Source organism: Dendrobates tinctorius, unplaced genomic scaffold (genome assembly GCF_039654945.1).
Source record: "Dendrobates tinctorius isolate UK_male_01 unplaced genomic scaffold, ASM3965494v1 ptg000043l, whole genome shotgun sequence".
NCBI classification, from domain to species: Eukaryota; Metazoa; Chordata; class Amphibia; order Anura; family Dendrobatidae; genus Dendrobates; species Dendrobates tinctorius.
The window spans coordinates 31,352,260-31,372,500 of NW_027361711.1; the positions used below are offsets into that span (position 1 = coordinate 31,352,260).

The following is a 20,241-nucleotide window of genomic DNA, read 5'->3' on the forward strand; positions in this document are numbered from 1 at the left end:
AGAAGACGCCGCCATAGCCCTGCTCCCAGACGCAACCCTCGCAAGGATACCGGCGGTGGGGTGAAGAAGGCACGCACCGCAACTGGGGCCAAAAGAGATGCGGCGACTGGGAGGCGCAAGCAGCTGATAACCTGCGGCGCCGCAACCAGGCGTCTCTGTGATCTTCCTGTTCCGGTTCAATAAAGGTACCTTCTGTATCCCACGCTGTCTGTTCATCTTCTCCATCTTCGCGCCTCGTCCAACCGACAGGCTCTGGTGGGCGAGTGGGTGGGAGGCAGGGGGCAAGGACCATCCGTATTCGCTGGCACGTCACCTGTGCTGAGCCCGTGGTCCGCCCGGAGAACTATGAGTATACGGGGTGGCAGTACACGCCGTACTCATAGCCTCTTTGTGGGGGTACAGTTGTGACTGTTCACACTGTATCCCTCCTAAGACCTGAAAAGGAGCGACGCACATCGAGGTAGATATGGGTCCAATGAAGGACCCGTGTCCACCTCCTACTGACACTAAGCTAAAACTGAGGAATTCCCTGCCGGTCGGTGGGGTGTACACTGCGGAGGAGCTAACCTTTTTTTGTGCATAGTGTCAGCCTCCTAGTGGCAGCAGCATACACCCATGGTCTCTGTGTCCTCCAATAAGGCGAACGAGAAATATATATTTTTAAACTTATTTTTGAACGGGAAAAATAGAGGGAAATTTAAACTTTTTATTTAATTCACTTCTCAATCACTCTAGGGAACTTGAAAATGTGTGTTAGATCACTTAAAGCACCACTTTTTATTTCATCATTGGAGTGATGTCACTGATGTAAGGTTCCCACCCCTAGCAGCCCTTATGTTGGAAACTACACCCCAAAGAATTAAACATTTTTGCATGCACAGGTGCTTCACAGAATTTTATAACATTGAGATATCAAAAAGAAAAATTAGAGATTTTACTAAAATGTTGCTTTAGTGCCTTATTAAAAATTTGCATATGGGAAGCAGGAGAAAGCGGCCGCATAATACAAGAAAGCAAGTCTATGAAGCAGGGCCTCAGGTGTAGTACACAACTTACATCTACAGTACTTAGCCGGCACTTTCTTGGGGCACAAATCACTTATTTCTCAGCGCTGTTAAAGGTGTATCGGCGGTCAGTGTCATCTGCTGGATCAGTTTCAGCACAATGTAAACGCCTAAATTTTTAGCTAATCAGCTGTCCTGAGCTAACAGCTTAGTACAAGTATATAACAAGCATTTTAGTTGCAAATTACATTTTTTTTTTAAAGTCATCAGTTATCTTAATGCTATGTGTGTCTTAACAGCAAATTATAAATTCAGGAAACTTAGAGCAAATCTCATGCATCTGTGGTCTTTATACACCATTTTAATATCTATTTATATAATTGACTGGTAATGTATTCATTTCCTGTTCTGTCCAGATGTCACTGTATCCCAGAATTCCAAGTGGAGGAAGTTCACCGACCACCATATTGGGACACCCAAGTGATGGGTGTCTCAATATGGAAACTGTTGCTGGTACCACCAGCGGAACACCGTCGCCACACACACACACACACACACACACACACACACACTCTATACGCCGTACGCACCACTCACACAGCTTCTTGCGCGGTACCACCAGCGGAACACCGTTGCACTGCGGCTGCACGAATTCCGCGCAGGCGCAGTGAATCATTCGGCTGATCCCGGCGGCAGATGCGCGACATGTCTACAGGCAGAGGAAGCTAGTCACATTAAAGGGGTTTTCCCGCGAATGAAAGTTCATTTTAAAAATTGTTTGTGTCTGACCATGTATGGAGCATACCACATCTCTTGGGCAGGGTGGAAGCAAGACAATACAGACATTATAGCAGGGGATCACAGAGGATTCATTTTGTGAGGTGAAATGTTTTACTGACTGTTTTTAAACAATATTTTACCTCACAAAATGTATCCTCTGCGATCTCCTGCTGTAATGTCAGTATTGTCTGTTGCTTCCTCCCCTGCCCAGGAGCTGTGGTTTGTTCTGTACACGGTCAGACACAGGGGTGAGAGAGACAGAGCACAGGGGGGGAAAGACAGCTCAAATGGGACAGCACATGAGGGGAGAACACAGCACAGAAGGAGAGAGACAGCAGACAAGGGGGATAGCCCCTGGGGCAGACAGGCCAAAGAAGTGAGCACAGACTGGAGAAGTCAGCACATGGGGAAAGAGAGTGGATAGGTGGGTGAGGGGGGGGGGGTGGAGAGATTCTCAGTGCTGCAAAGCCTGCCCCCATCGTGACAGTACCGCCCTCCTGATGCGATAGCACCGGGCCTCCATCTAGTTTATTTCATAAATCTATAGTACACATGAAAATAAGCAACTTTATAATATATGTGACCAGAGAAATCGGCTTTCTCCTCCTGGACTTATTCTCAATTCATGAGTAAAATCTGTCCAGCGAATACAGATTTTTATATGAATGAAACATGAGATGATAGTTGCTACTGATAAGATTCTATTTAGAAGGAATTAGCTCTACTTCTAGCTCCTCCTCTACACATAAAATCTTACCAGTAGTAACTGTCAGGTCTTCTCAGTAATGAATCTGTCATTACTGAAACCAGATTTTACCCATGAATTGAGAATTTCGAAAACAATCAGTTCTGGTAGAGAACGAAGATTTCTCTGCCAAGGTGCAGATGTGAACGCTGTAAAACTTTCAGAAAGTGTGGTGAAAGGATCAAGTAGCAGCCTTTCAGAACTGCAAAACAGAACCCTGAGGGAAAACAGCCCAAGAGGTCCTCCCCCTGCATGGGTGGATTGAGACATAGTGGCATTTCATACTTTGCCCAACACTCTTACAAAATGGTAGAATGAAACCAGCGAACGATGGGATCCGTAGTCAGACCTCTATGATGACCATCAGAGATGACATACAAGGACTCTGAACTCTTGAAAGAGGCAGTAACAGAGGTAGTGATGCAAAACTCTGAACTCGTCCAACTCTTTGTAAGGATCGCTCAGTGTGGTGAGGACAACAAAATTAAAGTATAACAAATCTCATCATTAAGATGGAAGAAAAAGACCACTTGACCACCTTGTCCAGATGAAGGACAAGGAAAGCAATATGACAAGAAAGCAGTCTGTTTCGGTGACTCACATTATTGAAGTGATCACTACAAAAAAAGGTAACTTTCCAGGAGAACAGAATCCAGGAGATGCCCCACATCAGCTCAAAGTCAGAACATTGTAAGGCATCTAGCAAAAGATTGAGATGCTAAGAATCCAAGATAGTTTGATGGAAAGGTACAAAGTGGGCCACACACTGAAGAAAAGTCTTAATTTGTGACTGGGAAGCCAGATTCTTTTGAAAAAAGTAAAAAGGAGCCTTGATAAGAACACTGTCCTGGTGGGTGATGACTATGGTCCCACTGGTACACAAAATGGCCATGACTACGGCTATGATCTTTGTGAAAACTTTAGGTGCAGTTGTTAACCCAAAGCGGAGAGCCATGAATTGAAAAGACCTCTGATGGACAGTATCCACTGAGCACAGAACTTCCTCAGGTTCCATGGAGGATATCACCGAATGAAGAGACTCCATCCTTTTTGGGTATGACAAAAAGATTTGAATAAAATTATCGGAGCGCTTGTGGAGGAAAGGGAACAGTAATGCATGATCAAAGGGATGAGATGATCAGGAAAAAAAGGAAGCCAAGCAAGGGAGTATGCATAGTCCAAGCTTCGAAGATGCTGTTGTGAGGGAATGAGGAAGGAAAACCACCATGGTTACTTACCGGTAGCCGGTTTTTCCGGAACCCATGACAGCACCACCTGAGAGAGGGATCCGCCCCGCCAGGACAGGAACCTACTGAGACCATAAGGGCATAAGGGGCGGCACCTCTCCCCCACTTCAGTTGGGTTACAGAGCACTGAGAGGACTTTCCGGTTAGTTACATGTTTAATCCAACACCACAACACTCAAAAAACACCCTAGTAATTGTGCACACCCATATGGTGAAAAAAAAAAGGGGGGGGGGGGGGGGGGGGGGAAGTATACGGGTGCTGTCATGGGTTCCTGAAAAACCGGCTACCGGTAAGTAACCATGGTGGTTTTCCCTTCACCCATGACAGCACCACCTGAGAGATTTTTGGAGATTCGAAACACCTTAGGGAGGGACCACCGCTTGCAGCACCCTTCTACCAAAGGTTAAGTCAGCAGAGGAGGATAGATTCAACCTATAGTGCTTAAAGAAGGTTGAAGGTGAGGCCCAAGTAGCGGCCTTACAAATCTGTTCAATCGATACCTCTGCTTTTTCAGCCCAGGAGGTCGCCACGGCTCTGGTGGAATGTGCCTTGATGCCGTCAGGAATCGGGATACCACTAGCTGTGTAGGCTACACTAATGGCCTCCCTAATCCATCTAGCAATAGTCCCTCTTGAAGGTCGAGTTCCTTATCCATAGATTGAGCCGTTTGAGATTTATGATTGTCCTGAATGTTTGATCGGGTTTTTTTTTTTATCAGAAAAAGGGGTGAATAGAACCCCTTTCCTTCCTGTATGCGTGGTACCTCGGAGAGTACCCGCTTGTCTATCAGGATCTCTGTTTCTAAGGCCACCTGCTCTTCGGTCACCTTCCTGATGGGTGTGATGACGACCACGGGTTTTGGCTGACGAATAAAGGGAATTTTCAGGCCTTCGGTTAGGATGGTTAGGATCCAGGCGTTGGAGGAGATCTTTTCCCAAGCTTGGAAAAAGAGTGCCAATCTCCCCCCCACTGGAATACTGGCGTCACTGTGGCGACTTCTTTGAGGTGGAGGTGCCTCCACCAAACATAAACCCAGATTCTTTTTTTCTCTTATCCTCCCATCTTCTCCTGTCAGCGGGAGGACGCCCCCTATTGAATCTCTCCCCTCCGAAAGGGCTGTCTCCTCTGATCCATAGGGAATCTAGGGAAGCCTTTTTTCTTATCACCTGCTTTCTCCAGTATATCGTCTAAGTTCTTGCCGAACAAGAATCGACCATCGCAGGGGAGAGAGCATAATTTGGCCTTGGACTGAAGGTCACCCGGACAGCCCATAAGCCATAACGCGCGTCTAGCAGCATTTGATAGTGACGCTGCCCTGGCTGTCATCCGCATAGAGTCCGCCGAGGTATCGGCCAAAAAAGCTGCTGCCCCGTGCAAGAGATACATCTCCGATAAGATTTTCTCTCTTGGGACCCTTGAAGCCAGCTTTTCTTCTAACTGCTGCAGCCAGATCATGAGGGAGCGTGCCGTGCAAGTGCCCGCTATCGCCGGTTTTAGTCCTCCTGCTGTCGCGCTTCCCATGCGTGCCTCAAATATGAGTCCGCCTTCTTGTCTAGCGGGTCTCTAAGAACCCCCGCGTCTTCCAGGGGCAGGGCCGACCTTTTGGAGGACCTGGACACTGCTGCATCTATTTTGTGGATTTTGTCCCATATCTCCGCATCCTTATGATCAAAGGGATATCGTCTCTTAGAGGTGGATGGAAGGGCCCCAGATTTTTCGGGCTTTTTCCACTCTCTCAATAAGTGCCTGGATTTTCTCGTTTACTGGAAATGTTCGTTTTTTCCTCTCCTGAAGCCCCCCAAACATGACGTTCTCTAGGGTTTTAGCCGTCTTTTCTTCCTGTAGGCCCATTGTAGTTCTAATGGCCTTTAGGAGGGAGTCTGTGTCTTCCCATGACAGGTACCGCCGACAGTGGGGTTCCTTCCAGGACAGGAACCCAACTGAAGCGGGGGAGAGGTGCCGCCCCTTATGTCTCGGTAGGTTCCTGTCCTGGCGGGGCGAATCCCTCTCTCAGGTGGTGCTGTCATGGGTGAAGGGAAAATTCTCTTTTGTATCCCGAGACAACCTCCATGACACTGGTGTCGTCAACTGCAGAGAGCCATGCGTCCTGGAAACTGAGAAGACGGCTGCCATCCCAGAGAGGATTTCCAGGGGAGTGTGCTCAGTCAAGCTGAGGAAAATTTGTTGGATCCGAGTCTGGAGGATCTGTTTGGCTACCGCCAGGCTTGGGCTGGTTTCAAAGAAGGTTCTCTTATCTTGGGGTTCGGATGATTTCTCCTGACAGGGCCCCTGCCCGAGTTAGAATTGAAAAAAAAGAAAAAAAAAAACAAAAACGTTTAGCCTTCTACTTATAAAAAAGGACGTCTCAGCTTGGATTGAGAGATCAGTGCATTTCAGAAACCAGATACTCTCCCGCATGAGCAATCTGGTTTCAGAGATTTAGCACTTCAATGGATGGCGTGCCCAAAATAATGCCCTGGAATAGATGCTTGGCCCAGGCAGCGAATGTTTTGGAGACCCATGTAAAGCTGGACACATGGCAAAGCACAGAGCTTCGGAGGCAGACTTAGCCAAGTACCTGATGAGTCTATCTAAAGGATCCTTGAGACGCTCTTTCAAAAAGTGGAAGAGTTTTGTTTATAGATAACCTAGACAAAAGGGAAGGGTCCACACAAGGAGAATTGGCATAGTTGTTGAGAAGTTCTTGGGAAAGGTATACAGAATCTCCATGCACCACTGTCTCTGGAAACGTCCGAGTGCTTCCACTCTTGACAGTACTTTGTCAAATTCCTTGTCATTTGAGAAACGTCTGACCGCTCACCTGACCTTGAAAAGCACTGTCTGCTCAGAGGTAAAAGCGTCCACTTCTTTTCCAGTCAAGTATTGGTTCAAGATGTGGACAAGACTCGACTATGGATCTTTGCTTAGACGCCTGGTCAGAATCAAGGTAAGACTCAGATCTGACTGGCGGTCCGATTCTAGCACCATCTGGGTCTCAGGAGAGTGAGAAAAGGGGTCCATCCTGGAAAAGGCAGGAGGACAAAGAGACCTGAAGAAACTTCCTAGGAGTCGTTTGGATCTACTGTACGATCTGCCACGTAGGTAAGGAAAAATCTGGTGGGTCTGAATCACCACAGGAAGTGGTTAGAGTACCAGGGGAAGTAGAAGAGTTGGGCAAGCAGATGCTTAACAGAGTCCAAGATCTGAGATACTTTGATTAAGGCCGGGGCTCAAACAGGCGTATAACACTACTAACAAAAAAAAAAAACAACAACACACAGTCGGGACGAGTGTTTTTCTATGGGGCAGCTCAAATCTGCAATTATTTTCTTATGCTGATTTGGCATGAGAGAAGAATCGCAGAGTGATTCGGCTCATGTGCACCCATACAAGTCAATGGGTGTGTGTGAAACATCGGACTGCAGTCAGATATCATCGCAGGCAGTCTGAGATACGCATAGTCAAAGATGGAGAAATTACTTTCTCAGTCTCCTCCGCACCTGTGCTGCGATTCTCTTGTGCGAGAAAATCGGAGCAGAGCACTGACACTTGGTTTACACTCACAGCAGAGCTGGAGCAGAGGGTTATTAGCATATCGCAGCCAATGCTCTCACATCGGATGCTATACGCTCGTCTGATTCCAATTTAAGTCAGCGACAGACTGGGAAAGAGCTACGGCTCATTCATGGGAAGAGCACACGCTCCTTGAGATTGCAGTCCAGACCAGAGGGGATAAAGTGTGACCTTTTCAGCACTGCGCACTCGGTCTCTATGTGGGGGTGACAGAGACCATTCCACTAGGTTTCCCAACCTAAAAAGGAAGGGACGAAAAGAAAACCATTACTAAAAAAAAAAAATAAATAAAAAGGGAGAAATAGGTATTGATCACAATCCTGTGTCTGCCTCTTAACACCAAGTTAAAACAAAAAAGACTAGCTTGGTGCCAAAAGGTGCAACCTGCTAAGGAGAAGTAAACTTTTGTTCCTTAGTGTCAGCCTCCTGGTGGCAGCAGAACACCGACTGTTCACTGGGTTCTTCAATGACGCGCCAAAGATAAATTACAAAGTTACTTTTCAAGTGCACCACTGATTTATGAAATAAAGTATAACTATTAATTTAAATTTTATCATATTTTTGTGCAAATCAGATTTTCAGACTGGATTATCTACTAAATTCAGGCAAACCTTGGGTTAATCTTTCCTTCCTCCATCATTTTCTTGAAGTCTTCCTTTGATTGCATAATCTTGTTTTTCTTTTCCCTCCTTTCCTCCTCTGCCCTTGTTTTAACATACTGATCAAACACCTACAGGCATAAAAGGACAAAAAGTAAAACTGCTTTTAGCAGAATATGGATAATAAAAGCAAAAAATATGATCACTTAAATGGGTTGTCCCACGAACAAATTACATATCAGTTAGTAGATTTTGTAATAATAAAAGGTTCTACAATTGAATAGATGTGTTAAAAAATGTTCCTGTGCAGAGATAAGCTTACAAAAGGTGTCCCCGATACATATTGTGTAACGATACATACCACAGCTAATTGCCAGGGTAGGAAGCATAAATCACTTATGATAGGCGAGTGTACAGATAAAACATCAGGGGGCTTACAGCTGATGCTGCCCAAGGTAACATTTCCTTGTTTTATCACAGGAGTGAGTGTTTCTGCCATGTTACTAATCCAGTGATTTAATCACAAATCAAGTCAGTGATGCATGAGCTCAGCCCCCACAGTACTGGCACGATTTATGGAGAACTCAGGGGGCTGGACATGTGGCAGAAACACTCACTCCTGTGTTAGCACAGGCAGGGAAATCAGCTGTTTTGAGCTCCTGCTGTTTTGTTCACTTATCATAAGTGACTTTTTGTTTCCTCACCTGGCCAATAGATGTAGTATGATCAAACAATGTCCCTGCATGGCCAGACACAGCCATTACACAGTACATAGCAGGGGCACATTTATAAGACTAGATGTGTATTTCCTGAAGGAAGTACAGATAGTGCTTTGACGTGGTGCCCGGGCTACACCTTTAAGAGAGACTTGCCTGCTGCCCCTGCAAGACTTGCCACTCTGGGTCCGATTTGGCGGGCGGGGCCACTCTGGGTCATTGATATGCGCAGGCACACTCAGTTACTATGCCAACGCCTACGAACTATACATGACCTCTCCAGGACAGAGTTTCTGTCAGATAATATTAGCTCTTAAAGCGAAACCCACAGCACGAATGCAAATCTAGCTTCATCACATGACGCATGCCCCTGAGAGAGAATGTGCGCCAAAGTGGATTTAGAAGCCCAGTGAGCCAAACTGGCTCTTAAAGGGCCGACGCGCCAAATCGAAAGCTGAGCCACCCTGGCCTCCAAATCGGACCCAGCGTGGCCCCCGCCCACCAAATCGGACCCAGCGTGGCCCCCGCCCACCAAATCGGACCCAGCGTGGCCCCCGCCCACCAAATCGGACCCAGCGTGGCCCCCGCCCACCAAATCGGACCCAGCGTGGCCCCCGCCCACCAAATCGGACCCAGCGTGGCCCCCGCCCACCAAATCGGACCCAGCGTGGCCCCCGCCCACCAAATCGGACCCAGCGTGGCCCCCGCCCACCAAATCGGACCCAGCGTGGCCCCCGCCCACCAAATCGGACCCAGCGTGGCCCCCGCCCACCAAATCGGACCCAGCGTGGCCCCGCCCACCAAATCGGACCCAGCGTGGCCCCGCCCACCAAATCGGACCCAGCGTGGCCCCGCCCACCAAATCGGACCCAGCGTGGCCCCGCCCACCAAATCGGACCCAGCGTGGCCCCGCCCACCAAATCGGACCCAGTGTGGCCCCGCCCACCAAATCGGACCCAGTGTGGCCCCGCCCACCAAATCGGACCCAGCGTGGCCCCGCCCACCAAATCGGACCCTGGGGGGGCCCACAGGCCAAAGTGACCCCTGAGAGGCACCCACAGTTAAAACGGATCCTGAGTTGAAAGTCTTGCAGGGGCAGCAGGCAAGTCTCTCTTAAAGGGGCAGCCCGGGCTCCATTTCAAAGCACTATCTGTACTTCCTTCAGGAAATACACATCTAGTTATTATTATTCAGTTGATTTTCCGCAATTAATGCGGCCCGAACTGCTACACGCACAGACTCCGTTAAGGTGTCGTTTCGAAGCCAGCGTCCACTAGTGGTGTGCTAAGTAATTTTCGTGTCGATCGGATTTGTAGTTTTTGCGCAATTTGCGTTTGAAAAAACATTTTCCTCAATGCATTTCAATGGGAAAATGTTGCCACAGAGAAAACATGCCCTGAGGCGATTCAAATGGCAGTTAAGCTCATTGATATGCGCAGGCAGACCCAGTTACTATGTCAACGCCTATGAACTTCACATGACCCCCCCAGGACACAGTTTCTGCCAGATAATTTCTGCTCTTAAAGCGAAACCCACAGCACAAATGCAAATCTAGCTTCAACACATGACGCATGCCCCTGAGAGAGAATGTGCGCTAAAGTGGATTTAGAAGCCCAGTGAACCAAACTGGCTCTTAAAGGGCCGACGCGCCAAAGTGATTCTTAAAGGGCCGGCGCACCGAAATGTGTGTTAAAGGGCCGGTGCTCCAAATCGAAAGCTGAGTGACCCCAGGCTCCAAATCGGAGGCTGATTGACCCTGGCCTACAAATCGGACCCTGAGGGGCCCCGGCCACCAAATCGGACCCTGAGGGGCCCCACCCACAAAATCGGACCCTGAGGGGCCCCACCCACAAAATCGGACCCTGAGGGGCTCCACCCACAAAATCGGACCCTGAGGGGCTCCACCCACAAAATCGGACCCTGAGGGATCCCGGCCACCTATTCAAGCCCTGAGAAGCCCAGGCCACCGAATCGCATCCTGAGGGGCCCCACCCACCAAATCAGACCCTGAGGCCAAAGTGGCCCCTGAGAGGCACCAACAGTTAAAATGGATCCTGAGTTGAAAGTCTTGTAGGGGGGCAGCAGGCAAGTCTCTCTTAAAGGGGCAGCCCGGACACCATTTCAAAGCACTATCTGTACTTCCTTCAGGAAATTCACATCTAGTTAACACATCCAATTGTGAAACTTATTATTCCAAGTAGAGTTGAGTGAAACAGGTCGGTCAGATTCAAAAGTCGCCGACTTTCGCCAAAGTCGGGTTTCATCAGGGCTGTGGAGTCGGTAAGCCACAGTTGCGACTCCGACTCCTAGATTTTATCAGGCTCCGGCTCCGACTCCGTCATAAATGGCCAATTCATAACAACAAATTTACTGTTGTAAAATATTAAACATCGTGCTTATTCAGTTTCTCACCATCATATAAGTAATCAGACCACTTAGAGCAAAAACTACATTTATTAGAATACAATTAGAATATAGCAAATAACTTTTATAAACTTTTCTAAACTGTAAGTAAATATGCAATAAGGAGATTTTTGTGTACTCACCGTAAAATCTCTTTCTCTTAGCCTTTAATTGGGGGACACAGAACCGTGGGTGTTATGCTGCTGTCCACTAGGAGGCGACACTATGCATAATCTGAAAAAGATTAACTTTGGCTCCTCCTCTGCTGTATACACCCCTGGACGGCGTCAGCCTTCTCCAGTTTTGTGCCAAAGCATAAGGAGGAATGTAACCAAATAACATAACCATGCCTGTAAGAAGGCTACTATGTACGAGCTCAAAGAACAATATGAGAACTCAACAGTAAACAACGGCCCGTAAGGGCAACAGGGTGGGAGCTGTGTCCCCCAATTAAAGGCTAAGAGAAAGAGATTTTACGGTGAGTACACAAAAATCTCCTTTACTCTGTCGCCTAATTGGGGGACACAGAACTGTGGGACGTCCCAAAGCAGTCCCTGGGTGGGAAGCAGTGGACGAATATTGTGTTGACAGTTCCCTAGACTTGGGGTACTGCCGCCTGCAGAACCAGTCTACCCAGGCTCGCATCCGCTGAGGACTGGGTGTGAACACTGTAGTGTTTCGTAAACGTGTGTAGGCTAGTCAAAGTGGCCGCCTTACACACTTGTTGTGCCGAAGCCTGATGCCGAATGGCCCAGGAGGCCCCTACTGCCCGTGTAGAGTGTGCCGTGATACCGGCCGGAAGAAGGGAACTGTTAAGTCGGTAGGCCTCATGTATGGTGGACTTGATCCACCTGGCAAGGGTAGCCTTGGAAGCCAGCAACCCCTTGCGACTACCTTCCGGAAGAATGAATAGGGAATCAGATTTCCGGAAAGGTGCAGTCCTGGACACGTAAATCCGCAATGCTCTGACGAGGTCAAGCGTATGCAGAGCCTTCTCCACTCTATGAACCGGAACCGGGCAAAGGGAAGGCAGTGAAATCTCCTCATTGAGGTGAAAGTTGGACACAACCTTCGGAAGGAAGGATGGTACCGTGCGGAGAACCACCTTGTCCTGGTGAAAGGCTAGGAAAGTGCTGACAATTCCGACACTCTGCGTAACGAGGTGATCGCCACTAGAAAAACCACTTTCTGAGACAGAATGGAGAGTGGAACTCCTCTAAGAGGTTCGAAGGGTGGAGCTTGCAATGCTGTCAGGACCAGATTGAGGTCCCACGTACCCAGCGGACATTTGTAGGGAGGAACCAATCGGGAAACTCCCTGGATGAAAGTCTTTACTTGCGGTTTAATAGCAATGCGCTTTTGAAAAAGGACTGAAAGCGCCGACACCTGACTCTTAAGCGAACTTAAGGATAGCTTGGAATCTAGGCCCGATTGAAGAAAACCTAGTACCTTCGGGAGGGAATAAGGGAGTGGGACTTGTCCATGAGATTCGCACCAAGAAAAGAAAGCTCTCCAGGTACGATAATAGAGCTTGGCGGAGGCAGGCTTCCTTGCCCTGATCATAGTTGCAATGACTGCTGGTGAAAAACCTGCCTGGGTTAGAATCCAGGTTTCAAGGGCCATGCCGTCAAATTGAGAGCCCCTGAATTCTGGTGGAAGAACGGACCTTGAGACAGAAGGTCGTGACGGTCGGGTAGACGCCAGGGGGCGTCTGCTGTAAGTTGGACGATGTCGGCGTACCATGTACATCTGGGCCAGTCTGGCGCGATGAGGATGGTCGGAACTCCCTCTTGCCTGATCTTCCTCACGACCCTGGTGATTAGGGGGAGGGGTGGAAAAATGTACAGGAGTCAGAACTGGGACCAGTCTTGGACCAGGGCATCCGCTCCGAGCGACCGCGGGTCGTGTGTCCTGGCCATGAAATTGGGGACCTTGGTATTGAGATGGGATGCCATTAGGTCCACCTCCGGGGTTCCCCAGTGTTGATAGATCTGGTAAAAAATCTCGGGATGGAGAGACCACTCCCCCGAGTCCATTCCTTGCCTGCTGAGGAAGTCGGCTTCCCAGTTTTCTACACCCGGAATGTGTACCGCAGAAAGTACCGACCTCGTGTCTTCCGCCCGGGCGCTGCGGGTCCCGCCTTGGTGGTTTACGTATGCCACAGCCGTGGCATTATCCGACTGTATCCGTATGTGCGAGGCTGCAAGCAAGTGATGAAAGGCTCTCAGTGCCAAGAGGATGGCCCTGATTTCCAGAACATTGATGGGCAATGTCACTTCCCTCGGTGACCACTTGCCCTGTGCCCTGTGATGTAGGTGCACCACCCCCCAGCCTGTCAGGCTTGCATCGGTAGTCAGGATCTTCCATTGTCCTGAGAGGAATGGCTTCCCTTGTGTAAGCGAGGTTGGTTTGAGCCACCAATGCAGGGACCTCCTGGTTGATGACGTCAACCTGAACTCCCTGACGAGGGAGAAGGGGTTCCTGTCCCAAGATCTGAGTATGGCTAGTTGAAGGACCCTGAGGTGAAACTGGGCAAATGGCACTGCCTCTATTGCTGCTGCCATCCGGCCGAGGACTCTCATGGCAAACCGGAGAGATCGAGGAGGACTGCGAAGGAGTGTGCGAACTCCCAGACGGATGGCCAGTGTCTTGTCCTTGGCAAGGAGCACCAGGCCCCTGGCGGTGTCGAATACCATTCCCAGGAATGTTAGAGTCCGAGTTGGGATAGTCGACGATTTCTGTAGGTTGACTAGCCATCCCAGGCGACTCAGAGTGTCTAGTGTGATTGAGACACTGACCTCGCAGTCTTTGAAAGTGGGAGACTTGATGAGGAGGTCGTCCAGGTACGGGACGACTAGAATGCCTCTTGAGTGCAGGACGTCCATGGTGGCCGCCATGACTTTGGTGAACGTTCTTGGAGCAGAGTCCGAACGGAAGGGCGACAAACTGGTAGTGGTTTTGGTTGACCGCAAACCTGAGAAACCTTTGGTGGGCGGGAGCAATTGGTATGTGGAGATACGCATCCTGTATGTCTATGGAGGCGAGGTATTCTCCCTGGTCCATGGATGCAATGATGGACCGGAGGGACTCCATGCGGAAATGACGGACCCGTACGTAGTTGTTGAGCTGTTTTAGGTCCAGTATGGGTCGGACGCCGCCTCCTTTCTTGGGGACTACGAACAAATTTGAGTAGAATCCTCGGAATCTCTCGTTCGCGGGAACCGGCACCACAACTCCTGATTGAAGGAGAGAGGAAACCGCTTGGTGGAAAGCACGAGCCTTTTCTGGTGGTGTTGGAGGAATAGAAAGGAAGAACCGGTTCGGTGGAACGGAAGTGAACTCTATCTTGTATCCGGAAGACACTATTTCCCTGACCCACCTGTCTTCTGTAATAGGCAGCCAGACTTGCTGAAAGAGTAAAAGTCGGCCGCCTACTGGTGGGGTGTCTTCCGGAGGTCGCAAGTCATGATGAAGCGAAGTTCTGAGGTTTTCCTCCCTTGGGTTTCGCTTGGCCTGCTTTCGACTGCCAAGCCCTGTCCGGTCGCTGCTGCGTCCGTGGGTTGTCCCTGCGTGGAGAACGGTTACGGTTTTGCACTGGGCGCGAAACGGACCAGCCCGAGGAATTCCGAAAGGATCGGAATCGCGTCTGGTTTCTTCGTTTAAACGTGCGTTTCGGTTTTAGTTGAGGGAGAGAGGTACTCTTACCCCCCAGTGGCATTGGCTATCATGGTGTCCAACTTTTCGCCAAAAAGTCTTCCAGTAAAATACGGAAGTCGCGTGAGGGACTTCTTTGAGGCCGCATCCGCTTTACATTCTCGCAGCCAGAGGATGCGTCGGATCGTGATGGCGTTTGATGCTATTCCCGCTACACCTCTGGCGGAATCCAGGGCTGCATGAATCATGTAGTCTGCTACCACTGCTATCTGGACCGCTTGGTCCGAGAGTTCAGGATTTGAAGCCTGAAGACCCTCCTGTAGTTTTTTGGCCCAAGCCAGGATGAAGCAAACGCAGGGCCCAGAGAGGCGCCTGCCGCTTCGAAAATAGAACGAGCCATGCGTTCTACTTGACGGTCTGCTGCGTCCCTGAGGGTTGAGCTATCCGGCAGAGAGAGTAAAGTCTGCGCTGCTAGCCTAGAAACCGGAGGGTCCACTTCAGGTGGATCTGTCCATTTGTTTGGTGTCTTTCTGTGGGAAGGGGTACTTCGCGTCCAAAATATTTGCGATTAGCAAATTTTTTCTCAGGCTGCGCAAACTGTTTGGTAAGTATTTTCTCAAACTCATGGTGATTAGGGAAGACCTTAGGTGGTTTCTGAACACTTTCGAAGCAAATCCTATGTTCTGGGACTTCCGGGGCCGACTCTGGAATTTTTAGCACCTGATGAATGGCAGAAATTATGTCCTCAACTAGCGCTGTATTGCTAGGGGGAGAAGGTACCACGGACCTGTCCGTTTCGTTATCTGAGTCGGAGTCACAGATGCCCTCCGAATCCTGTGCCTCGCTAAGGTGATTCCTGGAGGGCGACCTGGGCGGGGGTCTTCTGTGGTGGGGGATCCCTGTGGTAAATTGCACTGTCTGTCTGTGGCAGGGGACTGCCCAGGAGACCTGGAATGACGCCGTCTCTCCCTGGAGGGGGACGACCTTGTGCTATAGTGCGACTCAGGTGATCGAGACCTGTGGGTCCGCTTACGTCTGTGAGAGTCGGAAGCAGCATGTTCCTGAGACAAGCTGTCCGTTTGCTGTGTACCGTCCATAGCCGGGGCCCGACTCTGCAGAGCTTGCAGCAATGTAGCAGTTAGGTTGTCTATGGACTCTGTCATAGACTGAGACCTCTGAGTTGCCCATTCCGGCGTGGCCTGTGACACTGAAGCGTCAGTAGGGACTCCCTGGGGGTTCTGACCCAGAGTTCTGGATGCAGTCCCGGCAGTGCGGATACGTGCTGCCACTAGGGAGCGTGGCTTTGCAGGCTGTGCAGAATGCATAGAAGCATTCCTGCCTGGTTCTCTTCCTTGAGCCCGGCATAGTGCACAGAGGCTGGCTATAAGGGATCGTACAGGGGTGGCTACACAGAGGGGACCCACAGAGAGCCTTATAGGAAGTATAGATTCACAGTTGAGTAATGAGAACCCAGCTGTGAGCTTACCCCACCGGTGTGCCCCTAGGTCCAGCGCCGACAGATCGCAGTTCTGTGCCCCCGGAGACCGCTGTGATGCTCCTCTCCTGGATCTCATCCAGAAAAAATGGCCACCGGGACTCTGAGGAGAGGGAGGAGGGGGCGGAGAGCTGAAAAGGGCGCGCTGGGCTGTGTAAAAACGCGCCCTTTCTGCCTCAATCCGCCCCTTCTATGACACTCCAGCGTGTCATTTTGGTCATCCGGGGGGCGGGCCGGGGAAAAGGCGGCGGCTTTGCGGTCTAAATTAGAGGCCTGATGCCCAGGAGGGCTCCAGAGCGGCGCGGTAGTCCGGGGGGGGGGGGCAGATTTGTACCAGACCCCCCCAGAATGGTCGACTGGATAGCGGTGGGGGTAGCGGTTTCTGTATGGGGGGCCCCTGAAGCGCTATGGAGCCGCTGCTGTTGCAGAGACAGGGACGCAGAAAAGCCCCGTCTCTGCTGTGCCATCCAGTCCGCAACCTCCCCCGGCCCCAACAGGATCCCTCAGCCGGCCTGGGGTCCCTGGAAGCTGCGGAATGCTGCCTGATCCCCGACCCTACCTGAGGCGTCTCAACCTAATGCCCCCTGCGGGGGATTAGGGAGGGTGCGTCTGTCACCGTCAGGGGGTCTTCATCCTCGCCTCAACCCAGACCCCTTAAAGGGGTTGGGGAAGGAGGGGGGTCTCGACCTTGAACCAGGACCCGAGGGACTGGGGAGGGAGCGACATGGGGAATAGCCACCTCGTCCTCAACTGGGTACCCCTAATAGGGGACCGAGGAGGGAGCCATGCTGGGAGTCTCGCTGGAGACCCACTTTTCTTCATCTGTATTTCCGGACGAAAAAAGGAAAAAAACGGAAGAAAAAAAGGTGTGCCTCCTTGCGACACTAAGCAAAAACTGGAGAAGGCTGACGCCGTCCAGGGGTGTATACTGCAGAGGAGGAGCCAAAGTTAATCTTTTTCAGATTATGCATAGTGTCGCCTCCTAGTGGACAGCAGCATAACACCCACGGTTCTGTGTCCCCCAATTAGGCGACAGAGTAAAACACTTTTATGCAGTTAATAAGAAGAAATCTATAAATTTGTCCTCAGAAAAAGTATTGCCTCTGTCAGATCCTCCTTCATGGATGCCCTCAAATCTGATCTAATTATTTTGAGAGCAGAGAACAACCTCTCTACACTAACTTGTGTTGGTGGCAAAGCAGTAACCACTCGGGCAACATCTCTGAATGTCAGGATACAGAGGAATCGCTTGTTGCACTGTTATTTTTGATGAACGGTCAAATTTCTCAATTTCTTTTAGTGCACATGAAAAATTCTGCTGAAATGTACTGGCTGTGTTCCTTGATGGGGATGACTCTTCTTCTATGCGGGAACGCTTTGCACGGTCCTTGTGATCCAAATATTTTTCGAAATTAAATTCTTCATCAGTTGATGATGAGGGTGAAGATGTGGCAGGACGACCAAATTCTTCTTGTTCCTCCTGACTGTTCTGCATCCCTTTCATCCTTACTGCTATTTCAAACAGAGCTTCTTTTCCTTTACTTAGCTGTTGATCATCTAGAAGAATCCGATGCATTGGGTCTACATAAACAGCTGCCAAAAGAATGTTATTTTGTAATAGTAGCTCCTCTCTCCGTTTCATTGATGTAGCAATGCCACTTGCAATTAACCCTCCTCTTTGGGACAGGCGAAACATCAGGTTCTTCCACTCCTTTAAGAAAATACCTGGAGTTAAGTCCTCTGCTTGTAATTTTTTAGTCACTGTAAATGGGTGCTCTAGCAATTTTTCCAGCTCAGTCACCTGATTCCACTGACTTTCATTTAGCGTCAGTTGAGGGTTAGCCATGTCTACAAGAAAGGTTTTCAGTTCAACCAAGCGCTGAATCATTAAGTACTGCCCCATCGTGTGGCTTGATCAATAATTGCCCCTTTTCCAGCACGTCTCTTCAAAATTGAGTCAACTTTAGGGGTTCTGGCAACAATAGCCAATTTTCTCACCTTGCCAATCAGTGCAGCAGCATGTCCTTCTTGCAGACTGTCTCTTATAGCCAGCTGTAGCGCATGCACAACACAGCGCATGTGATGAATGAAAGAACATATTGACAGTTTCAACAAGATCATCTAAACTATCATGTTGCTGTTCATCTGAAGCAACTTCAGTTTGCTTCTCAGTTACAATACTGTGTTCCTCTATTTCAAACATTTCTGTGTCTGTGGACCCAGAATGTTCTTCTAGCTGCTGGTCACCATCATTACTCTCATTCATTAGCTTAATAGTACTTATCATATTTGAAGCATTGTCAGTTACGACAGAAAGAACTTGCTCTTTTTTAAGTTCATAGTCTTGCAGAACCTTTTCCACCAAGACCTGGAGAAACTCACTGGTGTGATGAGCTTTGGTGTCTTTTACTGCCAATGTCTTGGTAACCATTTCATTTTTGTCACAAACAAATCGGACATTGATGGCAAAATAGTTCACTCTGTGACGTGTGCAGGCATCCATTTTAAGAAACAGAAAGCGTCCTTGAGAGTTTTTTAAGTTCTTCCTTTTGTTTAAAAGCTTCTTCGATTACTAATTTTCTAATACTCTCTCTCTCCAGAGAAACACCAAGCTTGCGGGCCATTTCCCCATTCAGACACATAAAAGCTGGTCGTGAAAATAATGAAATAGGCACACTATCCTTTACAACAAGCTCTATGATCTGTTTTTTAAATGTATCTACTGTCATTGTCACAGTAACTTTGTCACTGACAAAATATCTTGCAACTGATGGCTGCAAAGTTCTCTGCTCCTTTGTTTGGCTGGAAGAGCTGGGCACTGGTTCATTGGTTTGGATGCAGTCTCTCTCATCCACTGCTTTCAGTACTTCTGGATGAAAGCGCTGTAAATGTCTCTTTAGATTAGAAGCTCTGGTAGGAGCATTTTTATCTTTGCCTGAATATGCACTCATCTTGGCTTCACAGCATTTGTTTTCGTCTGGATCATTTGTCATACACTGACAGACATAATGTTTTCTATCTTGAGTGATGGTGAAATGTTCAAATACAGCTGATTTAATGTGATGCTTCTTTGACATTCTCAGGTTTTTAATTCTGCATTCACAATCCAAATGACAATTGTTTTTCCTAAAAACAATTGTACAAAATTATTGGCAGGTCGTACAACTGATATAGTGGTCAGTAATACTGTTATTATTCCTCATGTACTCACAGTTAACTGATGCAAAAGTTTGTTGAAAGGATAATACTTCTTACAGTCTTCCTCTTCTGAGTAGCAGGCAGCTGTGAGATGCTTGGAAGACGCACACCTAGTATGATCTAGTCTAGAGGAGGAGCTTTACTACTAAGAATTTGCAACACATTTTCACTTTCAGTTTCATACATTGTAAGTAGGGGGGTTGGGGCAGCATGAGGTTAACCAAGTATAAGATTAGATAAGGGCATTGGAGAACAGTGACACACAAGAAGTAAGAAATGTCTCTATCTCCAGCAGAACTGCTTATCACTGTTGTTCATAGTTTCATAGAACATATATATTTGAGTAACATTTATAAAATTCATATGAAAGTTCAATTATGAAATATTAATACATATTTTTTAAAGCTGGAGTCGGTACATTTCTACCGACTCCGACCAAAACTAACTCCGACTCCACAGCCCTGGGTTTCATGAAACAAAACCCGACCACAGTGTGAAGTTGGCCATGCGGTCGGCGACCCAAGCGTCAAAGTCGGGTTTCGCCGAATGCTTGCACGTGACTTTTTTCAGCCAATGAGAGACACAGAGAGAGACAGAGAGACAGAGGGAGAGAGAGACAGAGGGGGGGAGAGAGAGAGACAGAGGGAGGGAGAGAGAGAGACAGAGGGAGGGAGAGAGAGAGAGAGACAGAGGGAGGGAGAGAGAGAGAGAGAGAGAGAGAGAGACAGAGGGAGGGAGAGAGAGGGAGAGAGAGAGACAGAGGGAGGGAGAGAGAGGGAGAGAGAGAGAGACACAGAGGGAGGGAGAGAGAGAGAGACAGAGGGGG

At 48.9% G+C, this 20,241-nt stretch overlaps 1 protein-coding gene across 5 annotated transcripts in view; it reads right to left on the minus strand.

Moving 5' to 3' along the window:
- The window catches only part of TCERG1 (transcription elongation regulator 1), a 119,395-nt gene that overhangs the window by 37,948 nt on the left and 61,206 nt on the right, over positions 1–20,241 (minus strand). For all 5 annotated transcript variants that reach the window (XM_073575257.1, XM_073575259.1, XM_073575258.1 and 2 more), the window contains one exon: positions 7,962–8,080. In XM_073575257.1, the coding sequence (XP_073431358.1) occupies positions 7,962–8,080 (119 nt within the window). The remainder of the gene's footprint in view (positions 1–7,961; positions 8,081–20,241) is intronic.